At 38.2% G+C, this 22,410-nt stretch overlaps 1 protein-coding gene across 1 annotated transcript; it reads right to left on the reverse strand.

The window, feature by feature from the left end:
- Window positions 1–1,525: 1,525 nt before the first annotated feature.
- Window positions 1,526–20,810, reverse strand: LOC131772334 (alanine aminotransferase 2-like). Its single transcript, XM_066163733.1, is given in 14 exon segments — window positions 1,526–2,422; window positions 2,793–2,905; window positions 8,716–8,871; window positions 10,313–10,378; window positions 10,688–10,787; window positions 11,139–11,352; window positions 13,027–13,156; window positions 13,405–13,524; window positions 14,007–14,137; window positions 14,928–15,036; window positions 16,258–16,344; window positions 20,690–20,727; window positions 20,730–20,771; window positions 20,774–20,810. Coding segments are annotated over 14 exon segments (1,449 nt in total). The 3' UTR covers window positions 1,526–2,316.
- Window positions 20,811–22,410: the final 1,600 nt, after the last annotated feature.

The raw sequence follows: 22,410 nt of genomic DNA on the forward strand, positions 1-22,410 counted from the left end.
GAATTCAATAATTTTTTTATTATACATATTTTAAACAATCTCTTAAAGAGGACACCCATGATAATTAACCGCTGCAGATATTGAATTATCACGTCAACTTCACATTCTATTGTATATTGGCTGGATACTCTCGACCAATCAGAGTTTTCATAGTAAGTCTGATTGATAATAATTAATGTTAAACGTTTCATTTGCCATAATCGTACACATATGCTGCTGAGCGTTATCATTATTATCATTTAGGTGTTTTTTTCTTTGAGATTGTAGGCGAGACTTTGACGCAGTTTTTTTTCACAAGATAAGAATCATTTCTATTCCTTAAAATGGAGGTATAAGTTAGGCATAGCTGACGTGTGCTTTCGAATCAGTTTCCACGAATTTTAATTACCTTATTGAGGAGATTGATTTATTGGAAGTTTTATTACTTTGAAATGGTTCAAAGGGTGGGAGTTATCAAATGCTTTGACTGGTTGTAAGGACTGTTAAAATAACCTTTGTTTAGAAGGAACTCCGAATAATAAATATCATTTTGCAGTGGTCGCCTTCAAACACTTAATACGTTGGAGAGAACAAAGTTAGAAGAGGCTTAACGAAAGACATGTATAAAGAAAATTTTTTTCGAACTTCAAAATAAGGACTTGAAATATCTATGCTTAATTTCAGGAGACTCAAAAACCGTGACCAATCTCGTTTAATTTCGATTTAACCACATTCGAGTCATCAAGGATTTTCGTGTCTGCGACATCCACGCTTACTTTAAACTGAATAACTTTTCTATAAGATGAAAGAACTTTAGAGTAACAACGAACAAGTGTTAACTAGAAATTATGAGAGGTTATCCAAGAATGGAAGGGATTTACACAATAAGCTACAAACTTAGATTTTTCAAGTGTCACGGACTACGACGAAGTCATCACGTATGCCTTCAATTGAATAATTGATGTAGAACCTACGTACGCGTTGAAACAACTCTACATCATGGCAATGCTTTCAGTAATAAGACCTAGTACCCAACGGAGATCGGGCGGGTATTCTGTTGTAAATCGCCTTGTGTACTTTGCCACGCCCAAGTCAAATTTACAGAACAGAAAAAATAAATAAATAAATAGCTTAGAAGATGATGCTAAATTTAGAATCGAAGCATTCATCTAATTAATTTTTTAATTTCCGAGGTCGTTGATCTTTGGATTCATTCATTCACTGGCAGTTTTCTTTTTCTGCTCTTTTCGAGTGTTCTACATACATTAAGAAGTATACATCGTCCGTTACTTAAAATAATTTCCAAACAACTATATATGCGCTGAACAAAAATCATCTAATATATTTAGACAAATTAAAAAAACAGCAGTTATTCTCCACTGCTAGTCATTAAGTAAACTTAAACTTCTGCAGATGAGAGTACTCCAGGCCTTTTTCCAATCATTAAAACTCGCGGAATTCACTGCCGCATATCTTTAATTTCACCCAGTAAAAAAAACCAAAAAAAAAAAGACAAAACTTGCAATCACAAAAAATGCGTCGTCCGTTTCGAGGCAGGAGACTGAGAGGTTTATTTTGAATTACAAGTAGAAGAAGACATTGTTAACAAAGATCATGGCGTTAGAATGCAAATAATTTAAGCAGCTGTGAGTTATAGAGTGATGTACAAATGGAAAACGGTTGAATCTGGCCTGGCCAGGCGAAGAAAGGTTACGATCGTCAAAATTTGAGAACACACGGCGGAAATTTGATACAAACAGGATATCATCTTGAATTGTTTTTGTACACTGCTTGTTGAAAGTATTTAGTATTATGCGATGTTGAACTGTTACCATCATTCTAGATCTGTGACTTTTAAGTAGCTTTGAAAAATGGATCAATTGAACTCGGGAACAGATTCCAAAATTTACGGGCAGCACTAATAAATGATCTATCCCCGAAGTATTCTTGGTTAACACCTTTGGGAATGATAGGATACCAGTGTCATGATTGCGCCGTAGATTATTCATGGACGGAGATAATATAGATATTAAATTACTAAAACACTCCGGCGCAATGCCATGCAATAACTTAAAAAGGATGAGTTTTTTTTTATATTCTTTGCGGTATCACACAGGTAGCCGATACAATTCACGAAGCAGAGGTGTGTTATATTGTAATTATAATAATAAGCCCCAATTAACCAGGCGAGTACAAGCATTCATGACTCATCATCGGAGTATTCATCGAAGTCACTCTTATTTAGACTTCCACCTCAGGTTCTCGAAACGTCAGTCACTGCCACCAACAACACCGTGAATACCCAACAAAAAACGAGCTCTCAGTTTGAAATCCCTATTAGTTTTCTTTGTCGTCCTTATACTTGTCCATGAATTCCTTGTGAAACTTGCTCACCTTTTCGTACATAGGGGCAATTTTTTCTTCAGAGGGTAGAATTGTTAATCTGTAGGAGGAAAAAAAGGGAACAAAGCAATTGGAAAGGAGGCAAGCCTGTGATTGCAAACTATGAGATAAAAGATAAAAACTCATCTTATTTTAGAGCAAAAACGCATAAATAGAAATAAAAAAGGGTGGCATGGTATATAGGCGAGTATCTAAGAAAATGAGAACCAATCAAATTTTGTTTGTTGGTATGTAGTAGTCAAGTAACGAATGGTTCTTGCTGAATGACTGTATAGACTCTGATCGTTTACCATCAGACGTTTAAGGAAAAAACAGATATTCAAGAGTCCAATAAGATAGATGGAAAAAACCAGCTCGTTATGTCTGGAAAGCAGTGCTGTCACATGGACAACACAGAAAAATAAACTGACCTAAAATGGTATGTTCCCTCCTTTTGTCCAAAATTTCTTCCAGGCATGGGGACTATTCCGGTTGTTTCCAACAACTGCCAGCAATAGAAGTCGTCTGGGTCAAGGTTATTACGCTAAAGAGAAACGGAAATGATTTTAAGAAATAGAAATGACGTTCTCATAACAACCCTTTTCCCACTGATGGACGCCAAGTTAACTCGAAATGTAAGGAAAGATGAGTAGTGCACGGATAACGCGAATTGCCAAATGACAAAGTAGTGTCCACAAATAGATGAGGTGCTAAACACCGACTATCAGCCTTACTTACGACGATTTGTTTCTTCAAAACCACTCAGAGATCTTAAGGTGACTTCAACACTTCGTTCAACGTTTTACAACGAACAAACTGTTTTGGAGAATTCAGATATTAAATGAACGAAAGTTATGTTGATTAATGTAACTTTTAACCCCAAATACCTCTCGTTACAATTATCTGAGTTACTTTTTATGAAGGATGATTAAATTTCAAACTGTTTTTAGGCCGTGTGTCAATCAATCAATCAATCAATCAATCAATTTATTTAACGTGGTCAGAACGCTTAGCTAAAAGCTAGTTTACAGGTACGCCACGAAATAAAAAGAGAAAAGGAAATTATAAAGCCTTATGAAGGTATATAAATTTAACTAAATTAAGATTAAGAACTAGCTAATATTAAAATATAAGAATTTAACAATGTAGTCACCAAGTAAAATGTATAAAATGTAATTATTAAAAACAGTAAATATAATCAAGGATAGATCCTCACCGCACTGGAGTCCTGTGAGATCTAATGTTTTTAAGTAATTTTTAAAAGTAGTAAATGTTTGTATCTTTCGAGACTCGTCCGGTAAAGCGTTCCATAATTTCGATGCAGCATATCTCCATGATCTTAACCCGAAGGTTGTTGATTTTACTTTTGGGAGGTTCAGTATTGTGGTGCCCCTAAGGTTATAAGTGGAGCACCTTACTGTTATAAGATCACGTAAGCTTTTTGGACCTGCATCACTGGCTAATATCTTAAAGACAGTGGACAATATTTTCGCTAGTTCCTCATAAGGCGAGGACTTATCTCTAAAAACAAAACGGAGCGCACGTTTGTTCACCAACTCTAACTTGTCAGCTGACTTTTTATTTCAGAAGTGCCACGTTTCGGAGCAGTGATTAAAGTGTGGTATAATGAAAGCTTTATAAAGATCCCTTCTAGTTTCAAAAGACAACATTTTCTGCATCCTTTTTACTACGGCGACTTGTTGACTGACTTTTCTACATATTTTAGCAATGTGCTTTTCAAAATATAATTTATCATCGATTGTCACGCCAAGAAGTTCCATTGTGTTGGATATGGGAAGTTGTGACTCCTCACACTTAAACACTGGTTCATCAGTTCCTTTGTGTTTTCCCAACACCATAGCCTGGTATTTTGAACTGTTCCTCTTCATACCATTACGCGCAAACCATATATCAGCAATAATAAGACCATTGTTGATTGTTTCTTCAACTTTGGAGGGTTGATTGTCGGCGTAAAAGATTTGAGTGTCATCAGCGTAAGTGGACAGAGTGCACTTCTTGATGACATATGAAAGATCATTCATGAAGATGTTGAATAATAAAGGGCCGAGGATGGATCCCTGTGGTACACCATTGCATATAGGTTGCCAATTGGAAAGCGTATCCCCCAGTCTCACCCTTTGGAATCGATTTGATAAATAATCTTGTATCAGGGAGGTTGTTGCTTCATCTGCTCCATATTCTTTTAATTTCAAAACAATCAGTTCATGAGGTAAGGTGTCGAAAGCCTTGGACAAGTCCATGGAGACCAGACCGATCAATTTATTGCTATCAATTTCTTTTTTCCATTGTTCGGTTAGACTAAGAAGTGCTGAGCCGCAGCCTTGATATTTCCTATAAGCAAACACATATTTGTGATAGATTTCTTCAAAATACGGGCTTATTCGGCAATGAACAATTTTTTCGAAAACCTTCGATATAGCTGGCAGAATCGTTATCGGCCGATAGTTAGTTTTTAATAGGCTGCAGTCTTTTTGAGAATTGGAGTGACCTCGCCAAGTTTCCACTGTTGTGGTATCTTAGTTGAAGTTAAAACATGATTAATCAGTGTACTAAGAGGGAAGCATAAGACATCCATCGATTCTTTAACTACTAGTGGAGGGATCCCATCACATCCAGAAGCCTTGTTTGGAGCAAGTTTCCTCATTACCTCGTAAACTTCTGTTGGATTAGTGTTGCTTAGCGACACATTCAGCCTGCTTATTAAGTTATTTGATATGTGCGATAAATCTACTGGATAGCCGTTTTGATTTTGTTGTTTGGCACTTTGAGTACAGCTTGTGAAGATATTATTTAATGTCTCGGTCACCTCTTGAGGATTCCTGATGATTCACACACTATACTTTATTTCATGCAAATCATTTTGCCATCTCCACCCGCAAATAGCAAAAGCTAGACGAGGCAGGCGGAGAGGAAAGGTTACAGCAGTCATAACAGATAATATAACAATTGTAAAGTAACTAAATAAACTATCTGGATAAAAAAGAACTACTGAAAAAAAAAACAAAAAAAACAAAAAAAACAAGCTAAAGTTACAAAATATATAGTCTTACAGAATGATATTACAATCAAATTTACTACTAACAGAACTATCAATTATATACATTGAGTCGAGGATGCAGAATTTGCCATTTTTTGTAGGAGAATGGGCACTTCAACATAATCGTCCTCTGCTTCCATTATCGAGAGCAAAAAGTCATGAAAATTTTTCTTAAAAGCTCCTTTGGAGAGTTGACGAAATTCGTTAGGAATTGCGTTCCAAAGTTTAGCTCCAAACCTGGAAAAAGAATCTTGATTTAGATTCAGTCTTGAAGTTTGAACATAATAATTTCCAGACGAAGAAAACCTGGTCTCATGCCTGTGCTTTGAATTAGCTTTAGTGAAGAAATCACAGATGTTAGACGGAGCATTCATGCAGGAAACGTCAAACATTATAGAAGATACTTTTTCAGCATATAACATTTGTAGGGGTAGAATTTTCGAGGAAATAAATAAAGGCACAGCATGGGCTCTAGGTTCAGAAAAGTACATCAAACGAAGGGCTCGTTTTTGAAGCACGAGGATTTTTTTTAAATGGGTTTTGGCAGCTTGACCCCAAGCCGCCAAACCATATGTCAGATGAGGCAAGATCAATGATTGATAAATATTTAAAAGGGTTGTACGTGGGACGAAGTGCCTAAGACGGGCAACAACACCAACAGTTCTGCTTATTTTTAATGCAACATTATTTATTTGAAATTTCCAGCTTAAGTTGCTGTCCAATAGGACGCCAAGATATTTAACATGGTCTTCGCACTGAAGCGTGGTAGGAATTTGAGTACAGTTATCGATCATTTCAATGTTAATCGAGTAGTTCAACTTACGTTGATATGGACGAAAGATAACATAGTTTGACTTTTTAGCATTGAGCGTTAACTTATTTGCATTGAGCCAGTCAGAGACTTTGAGCAGTTCGCTATTGACGGTTTTTTCAAGAGATTTCAAATTAGAGTCAGCATACAACAAGCTCGTATCATCAGCAAAGAGATAGAATGAAAATTTCGCTGAAGAGTTGTGAATATCGTTAATATAGATTAAGAATAACAGAGGACCAAGCACAGACCCCTGTGGGACACCACATGAGATCATACATTCGGTAGATAAGTTAAAACCCACTTCAGTTACTTGTGAACGACCGAGAAGGTACGAGGCAAACCAAGCATTGATAATTCCTCTGATGCCATAATGATTAAGTTTTTCTTGATGGCACGCCAAAACTTCTTTTGATCTGCATATTTGTCCGAACACAGCTTCTCAAAATGTCTACGTATAGATTTTCTTCTCATGCTAACTACTTTGTTGCGCACTATACGGTAGCTCTCCCAATCACACTGATTACGTGATCTATTAAATTTTTTCTTAAGCCGTTTTCGTTCCACCATTTCTCTCCGAATTTCAGGAGTGATAAACTTCGATTCTACTGAAGATCGTCCTTTGAAAGATCGCATTGGTGCGTGGTCATCTAACACCTGGTTATATAATGTCTCCCAGCACCAGTGAACATCGTCTATATCATCAAAAACGTATGCAGCATGGAAAGGAACTCGACTGAGATCTTTCTGAAAATCGTCTCGGTTAAAGGTCTTGAATATCCGTTTCTTGACGACTTCGGCGTTAGCATGTAACATTTTAGTTTTGAGAACCGTGTAAACTAGCAGATGATCACTGATTCCTGTTTCGATAGCGCCAGACGATTTCATAAACATGGGCACATTTGAAAGAATGACGTCCAGGCAAGAAGCTCTAGTTGTTGAAATTCTTGTCGGTTCTTTAATTAATGTGTCGAGGTCATAGATATCGCAAATATCCAAAAGGCGTTTGCCCTGGTTATTATTCATAAACGGATGAATTATGTCACAATTTAGATCACCAAGACAAATCACGTTTTCGCAGAGAGATATCGCTTGATCCAGGACTGTAGTCAATTCAGTTCTGAAAGTAGCATTGTTAACAGAAGGAGGCTTGTAGGCACTGACTAAAGCAAAGCGTCTTTGTCCGATGTGTAGATCGAATAAGAGTGATTCCACTGATGTTGTAATGCCTTTCTTACATGTTGCGGCGATGTTATCGCGAATAAAGACGGCAAGACCGCCACCACCTTTCGTCCTGTCACGGCGAAATAACTTGTACCCGTTGACATAAAATTGAGAGTTAGGAAAGGATCGATCGATCTTAGTTTCCTGTATGGATAGAATGTCGAAGGCTCTGTTCGTTAGCCAATTCCTTGATCTCCTCAAGGTCCAGCTCAGTGTCGCTCGCGCTTTCATGCGTGGAACTATTCAAGGCGGAAAAGAATGAATCGCTAAACTTCGGCAAGGCACAGAAAGAGCATATCCAGTCGACAGATGGATTATTAAGATAGTACTGAAAGGTCCAGTTCGAAATATTCAGACATCTTGCATGCGACCAGGTGTTGCACTCAGAACATAAAATGGCGTCTTGATTGCTTCTTACGGATTTAGAACATTCACCACAAGGATATTTCGTAGCCTTCTTTCTCGGACCAGGGTTAGGTGAAAAATCTCCAGAAATCAACAATCTTAGCGCTTGAAATGTACCTACACCAGTAGCAGTGTATAATAATCTTCCTCCATTAAAACGCCTCGATGCGAGCTTGAAAGGTAGTTTGTAGTAAGCACTTGACGTTGTTAAGTGGAGTGAAATAACCAGTCGCGTACAGCGTTCGGGATGCATAAAACTGCAGTTTGATGACTCACGAAATTCTCGTAGAAGTACGACAAGGGATAAAAGACACAATAATGTGTCGCCCATACGGACGTGTCTGACCGCCATGATGGCCTGGTTGACACTCACCAATATAATCAGTCAATATATTCAAAAACAACATTTGACACCACAAAAATCATCTTGAAATCAATTTTTGCGGAAAAAAACCAAAGTGATTTGAGAGAGGGAGAGAGGTGGAGAGAGAGAGACAAAGAGAGGAGAGAATTGATAAGTTATTTATCGGTTAAAGGTCGTGACCGAAGTCTCTGCTCATTAATGCTGCCCAGCTAGGAAAACAACATGAATAATTACAAGGAAGCTAAAGACGTTCTGCAAAGCGACTCAACACGAAGCGGATATCGCCCGCTCTCAGCTGAGAGCGTACCGGATGGGAGAGTAGTGCCTGCTCTCGGAACCAATTAAATCGCAGGATTTGTAGAATACCGCCTGCTCACGAACTGAGAAAAAATAATGAGTATCATCTCGAAGGTTCGTCCCTTTAAAATATATTTGTGCACCTCTGAGTATAGTGAGTAAACTTATCGTCACATTTACAGCTCACTTCCTCACCTTGGCTTCCTCGATAGCTTTTTGTGGAAGACGAATTCTGGGAAAAGCATACAAGGCACCAGTTACTTCATTACACGTCACTCCTTCTAAAGAATTCAACATTGCAGTGGTAATTTTCGCTTTCCTTTGGTAAGAGTCCAAAATGGCCGTCTTCTCCTACAAAACAAAAGTAAAAATATACTGAAGTCTTTCGTAAGATAGAGATAGAGAGTTAAGTAGAGATAAGATGTTTATTTATAATCGCTTTGCAACTAAAAAAATTGAATTACACGATTATTAAATAGGATAATATCAATAATAATAATAATAACATTGAAAAGAACTATAAGTGGTTTAAGCCAACTGGTTTGTTACATTTATAAATAGAATATGTCGATTAAATATAAAAGTCCACTTAACTAGTTGAGGCTTTTATGACATTAACAGTGATAATCGTGTCACGAAATCTTCTTGTCTAGATCTTGAACACGGGCCTAAACTGCCGTTTGTTTCCAAGGTTCAAAGTACATGTGTTACGAGCCCTAGAAACAAACGGAAGTTTGTTTGCCTCACCATCATTGACTGATTTTTGGTCTCTGGTGAGTTTCACGCAAGAAATTTTAAAATTATAAAAAAATCACTTTATTCAGTATAACTACGTAACAATTATTTAGCAAACATGACTATAATCTAAATCAGTTAACAAAGTCTTTTAACCCTTTAACCCCTAAGAGTGACTGGCATCTAATTTCTCCTTACAATATCACCCCTGAGTCGCACTTTAAGGTCACGAGAATAAAGGAAATGATCACCAACTAAAGAAGCTCTTGATTTTTAAATAAATTCTGCCTGTCAGCAAGTTAGGAAACGTGTAGAGAACAGTATGGAGAATATGCAAACTGATGTTAGGGTGTAACGGGTTAACGTTCGCGAATTCTTGGCAAACTATATAGACTGTACTCGACCCTTGAGAGAATTTATCGATAGGGATCCTTATTCATGAATAGCCTTATTCAAAAGGAAATCCCACCATTAGGAACCTTGTCCTTAAGGAACCTTATCCCTAAGAAACCTTCTCCATAAGGAACCTTATCCCTCAGGAACCTTATCCTTGACCTGTCAATGAAGGATAAAGAGTCACGATAGTTTGCGGTACAAAAGATTCTTATTCATAGGATACCCTATCCACAGGGATCCTTATTCATTATTACTTTAACGGAACTTAGTCCGTAAAGAGTATGAAGTGCAGTTAACAGTACAAAGGAAGCTTACTCCACAGGGAACCCTATCCTTCACGTACCCATAAAGGATAGGGACTAAAGCTTGCAGGACAAAGGGACCTCATCCAAGGGAACCGTACCATAAGGAACCTTGTCCACAAGGATTTCTATTGCTTGGCGAGATAAACGACCAGTATGATATTTCAAAGTTCTTCCTTTGACTGCGAGTATTTCTTACCCAAAAAGGGCAAAAAACACATAAATACACGCAGAAAAGAGGAATAATTGAATGATTGGCTTATAGATCTATAGCCGATTTGATGAGTAATTTTACTCTAAAAATAATTCTTCCTTGGAGTTAACTCAAATATAACTGTATCCAGACCTTCGCTACAAACCTGTATAAAAGTTTCATACGACTCGTCTCCAGGCTGAGGCGGACAACAAATTAAACTTATGGCAGCCTTGAAAATAGAAATAAAAATCAAGCAAGGCTAAGTACATGATTTTGTTCTTCTATCTTTCAAGCAACGTTTCACTTTCCCTTCAGTCCTTGTACAGAAGTCAAAAAGCCGTTTCAGTACAGCAGATATACGTAGGGGTGCATGGTTTGGTACTTCTCTCTGTATGTGAAATCTCCCATTTTGTGAAAAGAGATAACATTCATTAGACGTTCAAACGGTTTGGCTTACTCACCGTTTTGTTCCTGTTAGACTAAGTGCTTCATCATGAGGTTCTCTACATGTTTAAAATTAAGAAACTTGAAATAATACCTGGCCAATAGTCGAGCTTGGTGACATCAGATTTCTAAACTGCAGTTTGACTGCGTTGCTAAATCCGACCAGCTCAAGATACCCTCCCCTCGAACCACACCTATAAAAGTAAAATATATGAAATGATTCTTAAGCTGAGAGAAAACATTTTTTGCATGTCATTCGGTATTTAACCTGCGTTTGCATATCGTCCTTTCGCCCAAATTAAAGTAGTGTAAATATCATGTTCACGAACTCCAAAGCTAAGAAATCTTGTAAAGAAATTTCACGTTGAACATCTTAAAGCATATTTTTGGCGTACCGCAAACAACCCGTTAAGACCCCTTCCTTCCCTGCCTCTTAACGAAAACTCCAAATAAAACACGGGTTAAAATAGAATAAGTGATGATAATAAGAATTTTTACAAATAATTATGCCGCAGTGTTGTTCATAATGTGGCCTCTCCACTCACTCGCCATAAAATCCTTTAGAGGCGGAGTTGAGCGACATCAATTGAAAGTTATTGTATTCAGGTCCCAGGTCCCTCAGAACCTTTTTGCACGAGTGGAATTGGACTTCCTTTGTAAAGACTGTTTCCTGGTACACTTCATCCGCAAATAAAACCAGTTTCTCTCGTGCACAAAACTTGATGACTTCCTTTATGTGGTCGTAACTCAAAATCTGTCCTGAGTATGAAAGATAGACGAAAAGGTCATCCTATGACTATTAATATGGGTGGCCAATGCAATCACAGGTAAAAGAGACCTCCGAAATGGCGGTTGAGGCAACACAGGAATTATAAAAACACCAACACGAGTATCCATTATTTACCAATTTTACAATGTATCAATAAACTACGTGTGGATTCTGCCGAAAAGGCAATATTGAAAATGTAATAAATATAAAAATAAATAGAGAACTTCTCTGCCTGTGGAGGATATTCTTAATCTGCTGTCTTTTTGCTTCAAAACCACGCAATTTGCATACAACGGCACCTACTATCAAGGGGTTTTTGGCACAGATATGGGTTCGCCCGTTTTCTGCTGTCATTGCCAATATGGTTATAAAGACGTCGAACAAAGGGCCTTAGCCACTTCATACCTCCTATCGCACTTAAATTCAATAGAGCCGTCTATCCAATTCACCCTTGAGCAAAAAAAGAATTGACATTTTCCTTTTCTTGATTTAAATGTGTACAGAGGGGAACAGGGGAATTTAGAGACAAGTGTCTATCGTAAACCTACCCACAACGACAAATATCTCGCTTTCGATTCTCACCACCCTATTTGCCATAAAAAGTCTGTAGCCAAAACTTTACTCAGGAGGGCTGAGTAAATTGTGATAACGAGTATATCGGACGGACCAAACGTCAGTTTAGTAGACGTTTGAAAGAGCATCAAAAAGGAGTCTTCTTTTGCAAAAAGAAAATTCAGCTTTATCGGTGGAATAAGTCTAAAATTATCACCACTAATCGGCGTTACCACCGGCGCCTTCGTTTGGAAGCCTAGCATATCAACTCCGCCCACGCTCCTTTAAATCGTGCTAATGGCGGCTTATTTCCTGACGCCTATTTGCACCTCGTCAGGTTACATTCATTAAATGTTTAAACCAGAGTAGCATCAAACCATGTCAGCAATAAACTAATTTGTCGGTATCTGTGCGTTATATACTAAAACAAATGGTGGATATTTACCGAGCCGCGAGGCGGCAAGCTATAGGTGTCCACCACTATTCACCTCCACTTCAGTGAATGATTGATAATTACCATATGACCCATACGGCCCCGCGCGCACAATCCCATAGAAAACCATGTTGAAAGCTGACGTTTGTACGACGGATTGACGTGAGTCGATCCGGAAAAAGCCATTTGGCCCTGCACTAACACTGCTTTGTTGCAAAAACTTGAAGGAAAAAAGGGTAAAAGCATAGGCGCGTTTTTAATGAATTGTGATTTATTTTCTCTGACTCGAAAAACACAGAGGAAAACTTTTTTAAGAGTAGAATATTTTTTGTTGTTCTCCCGCGTGCCCATGTATCGCGTCCTACTATGGTTGAACAAAAACTTTCGAAATTTTCAACGCTAAGTGGTCATATGATAAAATGCTTATTGACTGACTTTGGTCAGGCTGGACGGGTAAATATTTGGCTCTCGATCATGACGTACGGACCTCGCTGCGCTCAGTCCGTATGTCATGACCTCGAACCAATTTGGACAATTTTCATTATTTCTTATTTCCCCTTTAGGAGTTTTTATTCTCGAGAACAAAGAAAAAACACTAGGTTTTCTACTTCACTCATTCGTTATCAGGTTCATCTCCAACCACAGCACTAGTTACCATGGTTACAAACGTATGTCTCACCTGTAGGATTACCAGGATTAATCAGTACCAGTCCTCTTGGTTCACAGTGCGGCCTGGCCTCATCTATGGCTTTCTTCATTTCACCGATGTTCAAAGACCAGTTATTTTCTTCTTCCAAATAATAAGGGATCTGAGTAGAAAGATCAGTTTTAGCACAGCAATCATAAGCTGGGTCATTCCTCTTATGAACTCTAATCAGCATGAGTCACTGATTGATATCAGACCTTCATCTATTCTAATTTTTTCTTCTGTTAAATTCTACTTGTCCAATAATGTAGCACTAAGACACAAAGAATAAGAAACATTAAACTGAAGAGTATGCAAATGAATCAATAGAGAGATGCCGGTTGTAAGTATTCAACACAATGTCAGCATTACCTCGTAGAGGTTGAATTCTACAATCCTGGACTTGTAATGAGGAAAAACTGGAATGGGAATCATGAGCCCTGGCTTAAGTTTGCCGTTCGGCATATCAGTACCAAGCGATGCGAGGGCTACCTGTAGAAGATAATTTAGTAGAAAATGTAAATTGCTCTGAGATGAAACAAACCTTGTGTGGTAATCGCAGTATTTCTAGTTATTTAAATTAAAGAACTACTTTTCACAAACACTGCCACCCTACGCAGGCGGGTAGCCGACATTGTACCTACACATAGTGACCTCATAATTCGCTACTTATGCCAACCTTACTTGAATTTCTTTTCCTTCTTCTCCGCATCCTTTGAATTTGAAAAGCCTAAATGGGACTGTTAACATGATTTCTCGGCGTCGTACCCCACACGTTGCTCTACTTTATGCATCAGTGGCAAACAAATTTATGCATTTATGTATTAGTGGCAAACTTGTCCAAACCACATTTTTCGTTTTAACCAAATTTCGCTTTCATCACGTTTTTGTACCTGTGATATACAACTGAGCAGACACACGACTTTGATCGGCAGATTAACTGCAACCCAGTAGAAAGAGTACTGGTCTCTAACCTCGATTCCTATTGCCCCTCCATGAGTTAAAATGACGTCATCAACGTCAGCTGGGTAACCATCTCTTCTCGAAATGTATTTGGCTACATCCTCGCGAATGAGTCTTAATCCAATAATATCTGTGTACGAACCTAATAAAAGATACATTATTATAGATAGTGATGTCCTTCAAAACAATGTGAATTGATATTTAAAATCATTAATAAGCACAAAAAATAACTGTGAAATTTAGTTGATTTCTGTCTTTTGTAGTACTTTTTCTCGCAAGAACACAGCATATGGAGTCTGTAAACACTAAAACTTATAAAGGATATGAGAAAAGTACATTTGATAATTTTTTACTAGGGGTGGATAATATTCCAGCTTTATCACTACAGTGAGGTGAACAATTATTTTAGTATGAACCACGTAGAAACTGAAAAAGTTCAAAACACCATCGGCATGTTTGGTATATACTAAATGAATTAAGCATACAATAATTCCCTCCTATACTGAAGCCCGCAGGTTCAGGGGCTTATGAAATTGAGATATCTAACAAGACAGAAAAAAATCGAAAAGAGAGAAGATTGAAAAGCACACAAGAAAACCAAATATCCAAACCAACTGCACAGTGCTTCTCCCGAAGCAGCACAACGTAAAGGAAAGGATTAAAGAAGCAAAAGACAAAATCCGAAAAAAAATAGATTAAAAAACTTTATAAAATCTACCCATAGAGCCTGTATGTAAAATTAATTTGCTACCTACTCGTGGCAAAACTTGGTGTTGCCCTAAGATTCTGTGAGCCTTTCTTTTCACATCCCAAAGCAGCAAAACGTAAAGCAAAGGGTTAAAAAGGAAAAAAAAAAAAAATCCAAAAAAAAAATTAAATAACTTCATAAAATCTACTCATAGAGCCTGTAGTAAAATGAATTTGGTACATACTTATTGCAAAACCTGGCGTTGCCTTTAGGATTCTGTGAGCCTTTTCTTTCACATCCTTAGGGAATTGAGGGTCATCGAGAAATTGTGGACAAAGGAGACAGGCTAAACACTAAAGATACAAATAACCATCTCAGTAATCCTTATCAAAGTACCTTTCTTCAAGAATTGAATTTTTTTTTTCTATTTTGATGGAGAAGGTTAATTTTATTACTCACGCTCAGCCGTAAGCAGCGAGAGTTTTAATCTGCTAGCCATCTTTTCGTGTTTTGTCACAAAAGGGGGGTCATTCAGATGAAGTCTTTTTAGAGAAGTGGGCTGAATTAGTCGAGAGGGAGGCTAATTTCAAACATATTGAGGGCCACAATGGGGGGGATATCTTATAACTTTTGCACTTTTGCCCAGTTGCTATGAATACTGTGTACAGAACATATAACTTTGATAGGAAAAACTTACAATTTCATAAACATCATCAAGGACACACTTTGAAATGCGAGAATGATGAGAATATTTCCACATTTCATTTTTCAAGATTTTGTTCAGGGAAAGATGAGGAGCATGGGTTGTTAAAGTTAAGGGGGAATTTTTTAGGGGAGGAGACTTATTAGAGAAGGGAAATTTTTGTAGAGGGTTGTTTAGAAGAGTGGCTAATTTGAGAGGGAATGTTGCAGGAATGGGCTCATAAAAGAGAGGGTTCCCAATAGGGTTCTTCAATCCCGCGATCCCGACTAAAGATACAACTAAGTGAATATTCTTCACATCTAGAAACATGTAACTCAACAGGTTTAAGAGCATCATATCGGTAAAATTCTGAGACTTTCAGGAGGTTTTTCAACGCCGTTAAGCATTTCAATTGACGCAGCAGTCTTAGACTACGTTTCCTGTTGGCCATTGAGGATTTTTGATAAATTTGCAACTTCACTTCTGATATAATTTTCATCCCCGCGCAGTAACTGAAGAGAGCCCGTATGCCTGGTACTTCTCATGACTGAGAAAATCCATTTATTCATAAATTCTCGTCAACGAACATCCCGGTTCTAGGTTCGTTTAAGTGATTATTTCCCGAATCCTGCTCTTCAAAATCGCCGATTTCCGTGTCCCGTTCATAATAGCAATCCTGCATCTCGCTCCTTCTTACTTTAAATTCCTGGATCCCGGACTCTAAATAAGCCTAATCCCGGATCCCGAAAAATCTATTGGAGACCCTCAAAAGAGGGGGCAGATGTGAAATTAGTTTAGTTGTAATAGTTTATCGTAAGGATAGATTTTTAACCGACTTAACATAGAGCACCAGTTAAAATGCTCTTAACTTTCTTGGCATCAGCTTACCAACCTGTCTTACAAAGGTGATAGGTGACTGTCCAAATGCATGAGGGTCTCCATAATGTATTACAACCTCATCAAATGGTTTTCTTTCACCCTACAAATAATGTGATTTTAGGGTTCAGAGGAATTCTCTAGTACTTAAATCTACAGCTTTTTTGTTTTCTTTCGGAAAAGTTTGCCATGTCTGGTCTATGACTATGTGATATCGGAACCATATGGATGACTGTGGGTAAGTTTCCACACAGCTAACCCAGAACAAAATGCCATGCTTTCATGTAAACTCATTCTGTAGTTTTTAACGTCTGATCATATAACTAACTTTACACATGATAATTTTATGAACAATTAATGACATACAGACTAGACAAATGAATTATCAGCTCAAGACAAGCAAAAAGATTTTCCGAAGACGAAAGTGAGGAAATCTTTACCACTCTTAACCCTGTAACTCCCATGAGTCTTCAAGACAGAATTTCTCCTTAAAACATCAGTACAGTTCAAGCAGACAAATGAAAAGTGATGAGAATAAAGAAAAATAAATAAGAGGATTATTAGTTAATCCAATAACAAATCATCCAAACTCACATCACAAGAATTGTGTGACAGACAGTAAGGTAAACTACTATGTGACCTTAGGTGTGAAGGGGTTAACATGAACCCGAGTAGCCAGTGATGTGGGCTAGTTAGTAAGTCGTCCTATCGGTAGGAAGAGTTAAGTGCCGTGGTTGTGAAATTTAAATGAAAGAAAATTTCTCGAAATTCAGTGTGGGAGAGTGAAAAATTATCGGTGGGAGAGAGGCACACAGCTAAGTGATGGCGGCAAAGGAAAGAAAAAAGCAGAAACCGTTCGATATATTTATTTATTGCAGTAATGAAGCAGATCCAACTAGCTGCCTCTGCTGAAGCCCGCAAGAGCTGTTGGAGGAGAAATTACAAACAAGTCAGGGAAAATTTCTAGTTCCTAAGATTTTGGATGCTTGGATGCACAACCTCTGTAACTTTCCAGAGTTTTCGTTCGGCGTCCACGTGCAGCCTGGCCAAGCCTGGCCTAAGTTTCTTATTGTCATCATTTAGTTTTTGTTTTTTCTCTCTGATTCGTAGCAAGGGCTAACTGTAATTGTGAGACGATCTTAACGATACGAATTAAAAACCATTTAATGGGCTCAAAATCTAAAATTAGCAAAAGTGCGAAATGAAAATCTGTAATGTACAAAACCAGGAGCCCATTACTTCTGACAAAACGAGAATCCATGCGGTAAACTCCACCGGCCAGGCCCCGGTTGTTCGAAGGTTGGATAACGCTATCCACTGGATAAAACTCTATCCGTTGGATAACGCTATACGTTTTGCTATCACTTATCCGCTGGATAGCGATTTACCCATTGGTTAGCGTTATCCGCCTTTTATACAACTGGGCCAGAATGATAAATCGGTCAGTTCGTCACTAGCGTAAATTGGAAACACAACTTAGCATATAATATTAACTATAAATAACATTTAAACCTAAACTGAACATTTTCCCATTTCAACCATCTCTGAAAATTTTTGTAGTAAATAAGGGCAATGGTATAGAGATAGCTTCTATGTTTCCTGCTGAGGAGGAATGCGTGACATATGTAGTAAAATGTCATGTCACGCATTCGAATTAGTCATCGTAAACGGACAAGTGAATATTTTGCAAAGTGAACACGAAGATTTTCCTTTCGTTCTTTCCCAAGTTGGTATTATCTGCAAGGTTATGTAGGTTCATCCTTGCCGTTGGTGGCCTTAAGTTTCTGCAATTCTATTGATGTAAATTACAGATCTACACATTTTCCATTTCGAAATTTACAGAGTTTGAGTTCATTCAACAATCTACAGGTTTCAATTTTGTTTCGAAAACTATAGTATATAAAACTATACGATTCAGCAAGAAGTAAAAATTACGGTATAATAATGACTTCAAAACAAACGACGCAAGAGAGCTCTGGAATGTTAAATTAGTAGTACGTCCAAGCATTAAAAATCTTTGGTACTAAAGATTTCCCCTCACTTGTTTTTCCTTTCATCTCCAACAGTTTTTTTCATTTCTGACAGTAGAGGCAACTTTGGTCGGCTTCATTGCTGGCAGCTTTCTTGCATGAATAAAAAAGTTCGTATTTTTTTTCCTTTGCCGCCATCACTTTACTTAATGCCTCGCTCGCAAATAAGTTTTTCCTCTCCCAATTTGAAATTCGAGAAAATTTCGCTAGTTTTCTCTACCACTGATGAAAGCACCTTCGCACCAGATCACTGAACCGCGAGAACTCGGAAGTGGCCTATTACTTTTGCGCTCTATGGCCTACACGAAGCATTGAGTTATCCACGAACGTAGTGGAGATTCGCAAATTGAAGATTTCTAGAAATCTGCAATTTGCGAAATGGAAATATGCTAATGATTTGCAAAATAGAGATCTGTAATTTGAGAAATGGAAATATGCTGATGATATGTAAAATAGAGATCTGTAATTTGCGATTTCTTCCGAGTTCTCGCGGTTCAGTGATCTGGTACCGAAATAACGGCGTGAGGACGAGGCTAAGTGCGAAGGCGCTTTCTTTGGTATAAAATCAGTCAAATTCTCACTAAAAATACCTCACCTCACTGCCACAGTGCATCGCTTTTATCTGCCAGCTTACTATGTTTGAAAATAACCCATTTTAGCGAGTTGTCCATATCTAGGTTTACTACGTACATAAGAGTCCGTACGCTCGATACGAAGAAGCGAAAAATCCAATCTTTAAACGACCGGGCAGCCACAAATACAACGAAGAATCCAAGCACATATATTGTAGTTTCATTTCAATCACTCAAACTTAATCTTCTCCGTGAAACCGACGCTACGCCGCAGTTTGCTTCAGAAATTTCCAGTTTAGACCAGACGTGACCGCTACGACTCTTATTTCGCAAGTTGATCATCTCACAATGGAGCTTAGGTCGCCTGTAGTAAACTTACAAGGATAATTCATGGCGGCGTGTCATCTGATGCATTACATGGAAAATATAACATACTTCTAACTTTCCAAAAATCTCCCTCCTTTTCGGCCTAATTAGGATATCATAGAAAGAAAATCAGATAATGTGTCAGCGGTGATTTGTTTCTCCTCTGACACTGATTTTCGAGTTAATTAAATTGTTTCAAACTGTAAAGGACGTCGATTTAAAAATGAATACATATTTTTAGTTGGAATTTCGCGAATGACTGGATGTTTATCATCTTATAGCAACGAAAGTTATCCCTCAGCATCACGTATGAGAGCTCCGTTGAGTGCCAAATGGAAACTTAAATAATCTGTCAGGGTTTCCTTTCTCAGACCACGAAATTCTGATGGTTTCACGTTGTTGTTTCGCAGAGAACGGCCAAGAATGTACACAGTTTTAAGGCGCTCACGTTAAACCATTTTGTGCTCATTAAATCTTTGTTTGCCCACGTCCTCGTTGCCGTCGCCGTGGTGGTTTGCCAAAGGTCCTGATGACGAGCAAAGTTGCCCGAAGCAAATGAGGAAAACCGGAAAATGTGCTGATGATTCAGACAGATATACAGCTTTCAAAATTACCATTCTAGATGATTGTAATGTTTTGTACCAAGGCTGTTACTTGTATACAGAAAAGGAAACCTCGTTCTAACATTATGGATGGCAATTTTGGTTTGACGGCGACTTCTATGTTCGAAATCTGGACGCCAGCGTGGAGCTCCGCCACTACCAATCGCTTAAAAAGGGATTTTTCTTATCTTGACAGACACTTTCGTTCTTCTTTGAGCCTGTTTTTTTTTCTCCTTTTTACCAAGGGCTTTCTTCCGCTTTTGATTTTTGTTTTAGCAACGATTTTTTCCTTATCAAAGAGATTCCATGAGGGAATTTTGTAAAGTGCGCGATGGGGGCAAACTATGAAACTAACATGAAAATCGAGAGTTGAATTCAGTTTACTCAAATAGAAGAAAGAATCGATTTTTCGGCCTCTGAAGGTGTGAAGTAACCTTAACCTAGGACGTGAATCATGAAAATCAAAACTTTTCAAAACAGTGTATTAGTGAGTCCCAAGGTAATTGAACGGCCACAATGAGTGTGGACAGGTGTTGCTTCTTGTCATGGACGAAACTTGGAAAATAAAGCAACAGGGCCCAGTTTTTCGACAGCCGATTAGCGCAACCCCAGGCTTAAATTTTAATCTGGGTTTATAACTTCTTTGTTCGATAGCCATTTTGGGATCATTTTCTCTACTCCATATGGAGCATCTAATCATCAAATTGTTGACAAAAGAATTCTACTGAATTTTCCTTTAAAGCTCCCAGAGCTGAAATCCGATTTCACACTAACCCTGGGTTATCTAACCCAGCTTTGAACAACCCAGCCCAGGCGATCAAAATTGTTTCGTAGGTTTGGAATACATAAAGAACATGAAGAGACGCACCAGCACTCACCAGCGCCATATCGTGTTTTATTTCGTAAGCCCGGGCATGATCCATCCTCTGACATTATAGGCTCTCTGGAACAGTGGGAGCTTGTTTTGTCCGTCAGGATTTCGTTTGCTGTCGTTTCCATCTGTAGTAGAAGTGAAACTGGGGAAATGTCTTTCGTCAGTTTAGCAACAGACGTCAACGAAATTACCAGTCTTCAATCACACCGCATCGATAGTTTATGTTAAAAAGTACCCTAAGAGTGGCCTTAAGCAATTCCATTATGTTTTTTTTTTCTTTTGAAACGACGGTCGCTCAAAATTGGCGTCTTTCTTTTATCATTTTCTGATCGTTTATCAAGCAAGTTATCTTTTCGCTGCCATTGGAAAAGGTAACTCCGCCCACACTCCTCTGAAAGAAGGCACCAGACAATAGTGTCGAAACGTTGGGTCTGTGAATTGTAACTTCTTCGGCTACAGTCAATAAATCTGTAGACCAGAGTCGCATCAAACCATGTCTGATTGTCCGCCTGGTTGCAATGTGAACTTTAATATATCGGTAGAGTACTTTTACTCCTCAATACACTACAGACGGTAACGGTGGGGTACGGAAGGACCTGGATCGAGAACGGCGTTTTTCCCGCCAAAAACAAACCTTTAGGCGCGTCCATCACTTCACGACGGCATAAGTAGTGACGGTCACAGCCGCTGAGTCTTTTCACGGATTTTTATCTGTAATATTTTTATATATAATTTAAATTAAAAAGGACAAGTTTTAAAATGTTCGAGCTTTGCTTCAGCTAACTCACGATGAAAACACCATTTCTGATGAGAATGGGTCTTCTCTACGAATGTTTTCAGTAAAAAAAAAAAAAAGATTTTTGTTACAAGTCTTACGATCAGTTCGACCAAGATGATATAGCCCTAAGCTGATTGCAAGGTGGAATTCCAAATCAAAAGGGCTGATCTTTGCCGACTTGGCGATGTGTTCCAAATTCCTCGGTGATTACATGCAGACAGAGAAGTATTTAAGGTGTTCTCGAGAGGTCGTGTGTGCTTCCGAGGCAAATGAGCTTTCTATGTGAGAAAAGTTACTTTTCTAAGTGAGAAAAGTTACTGGAAATTAAGTTTTTAATGTGGAGAATCTCACTAGTTCCTCAGAGAAAGCAATAATGGCGTCGGTGATGTACTCTGAGGCTAAACAGTGACAAAAAGATGTATTGTCAAGTCCCAGTCAGAATCAACAAATTAGTGGTATTGGGGTTATGTATTTTTCAAGGTGAAACCACCCTGAAGTTGTACACTGAATTTACTCATCAGCATAAACAAGGTTTAAAAAACTGCTTCAATTGAACATATTTACTCTACTCACAAGAAAATTCATGTTCAATAAAAACAATTTTACAAGTCTGAAATACTTATCGATCACCTTCTATAAAACCGCAAGAACATGCTGTTCATTTGCTGTTGCTGTTGTAGGAGTACCTCCAAAACCTGCTGTTGACCCTCCTGTTCTTTCTCTTTTAGTGTTAAAGATCCCTGTTTTCGAACTTCACGGTCAGCATCAGCCTTGTCCTCCAAAAACTCTACGAGTGGTTATGCGCTTCTCTGGCCTGACTTGCGGCCGTTTTGAGATCCATACTTTCGTGATTTCGGGTTTCTTCGTCTCCCTTAACGTTTTCCATTGCCTGTTTTGGTATGTCGTCAGCCGTTTTCTTTATCCTTTTCATGTTGTTTAGAGGCAGA

This window comes from Pocillopora verrucosa, chromosome 3 (genome assembly GCF_036669915.1).
Source record: "Pocillopora verrucosa isolate sample1 chromosome 3, ASM3666991v2, whole genome shotgun sequence".
Classification (NCBI taxonomy): domain Eukaryota; kingdom Metazoa; phylum Cnidaria; class Anthozoa; order Scleractinia; family Pocilloporidae; genus Pocillopora; species Pocillopora verrucosa.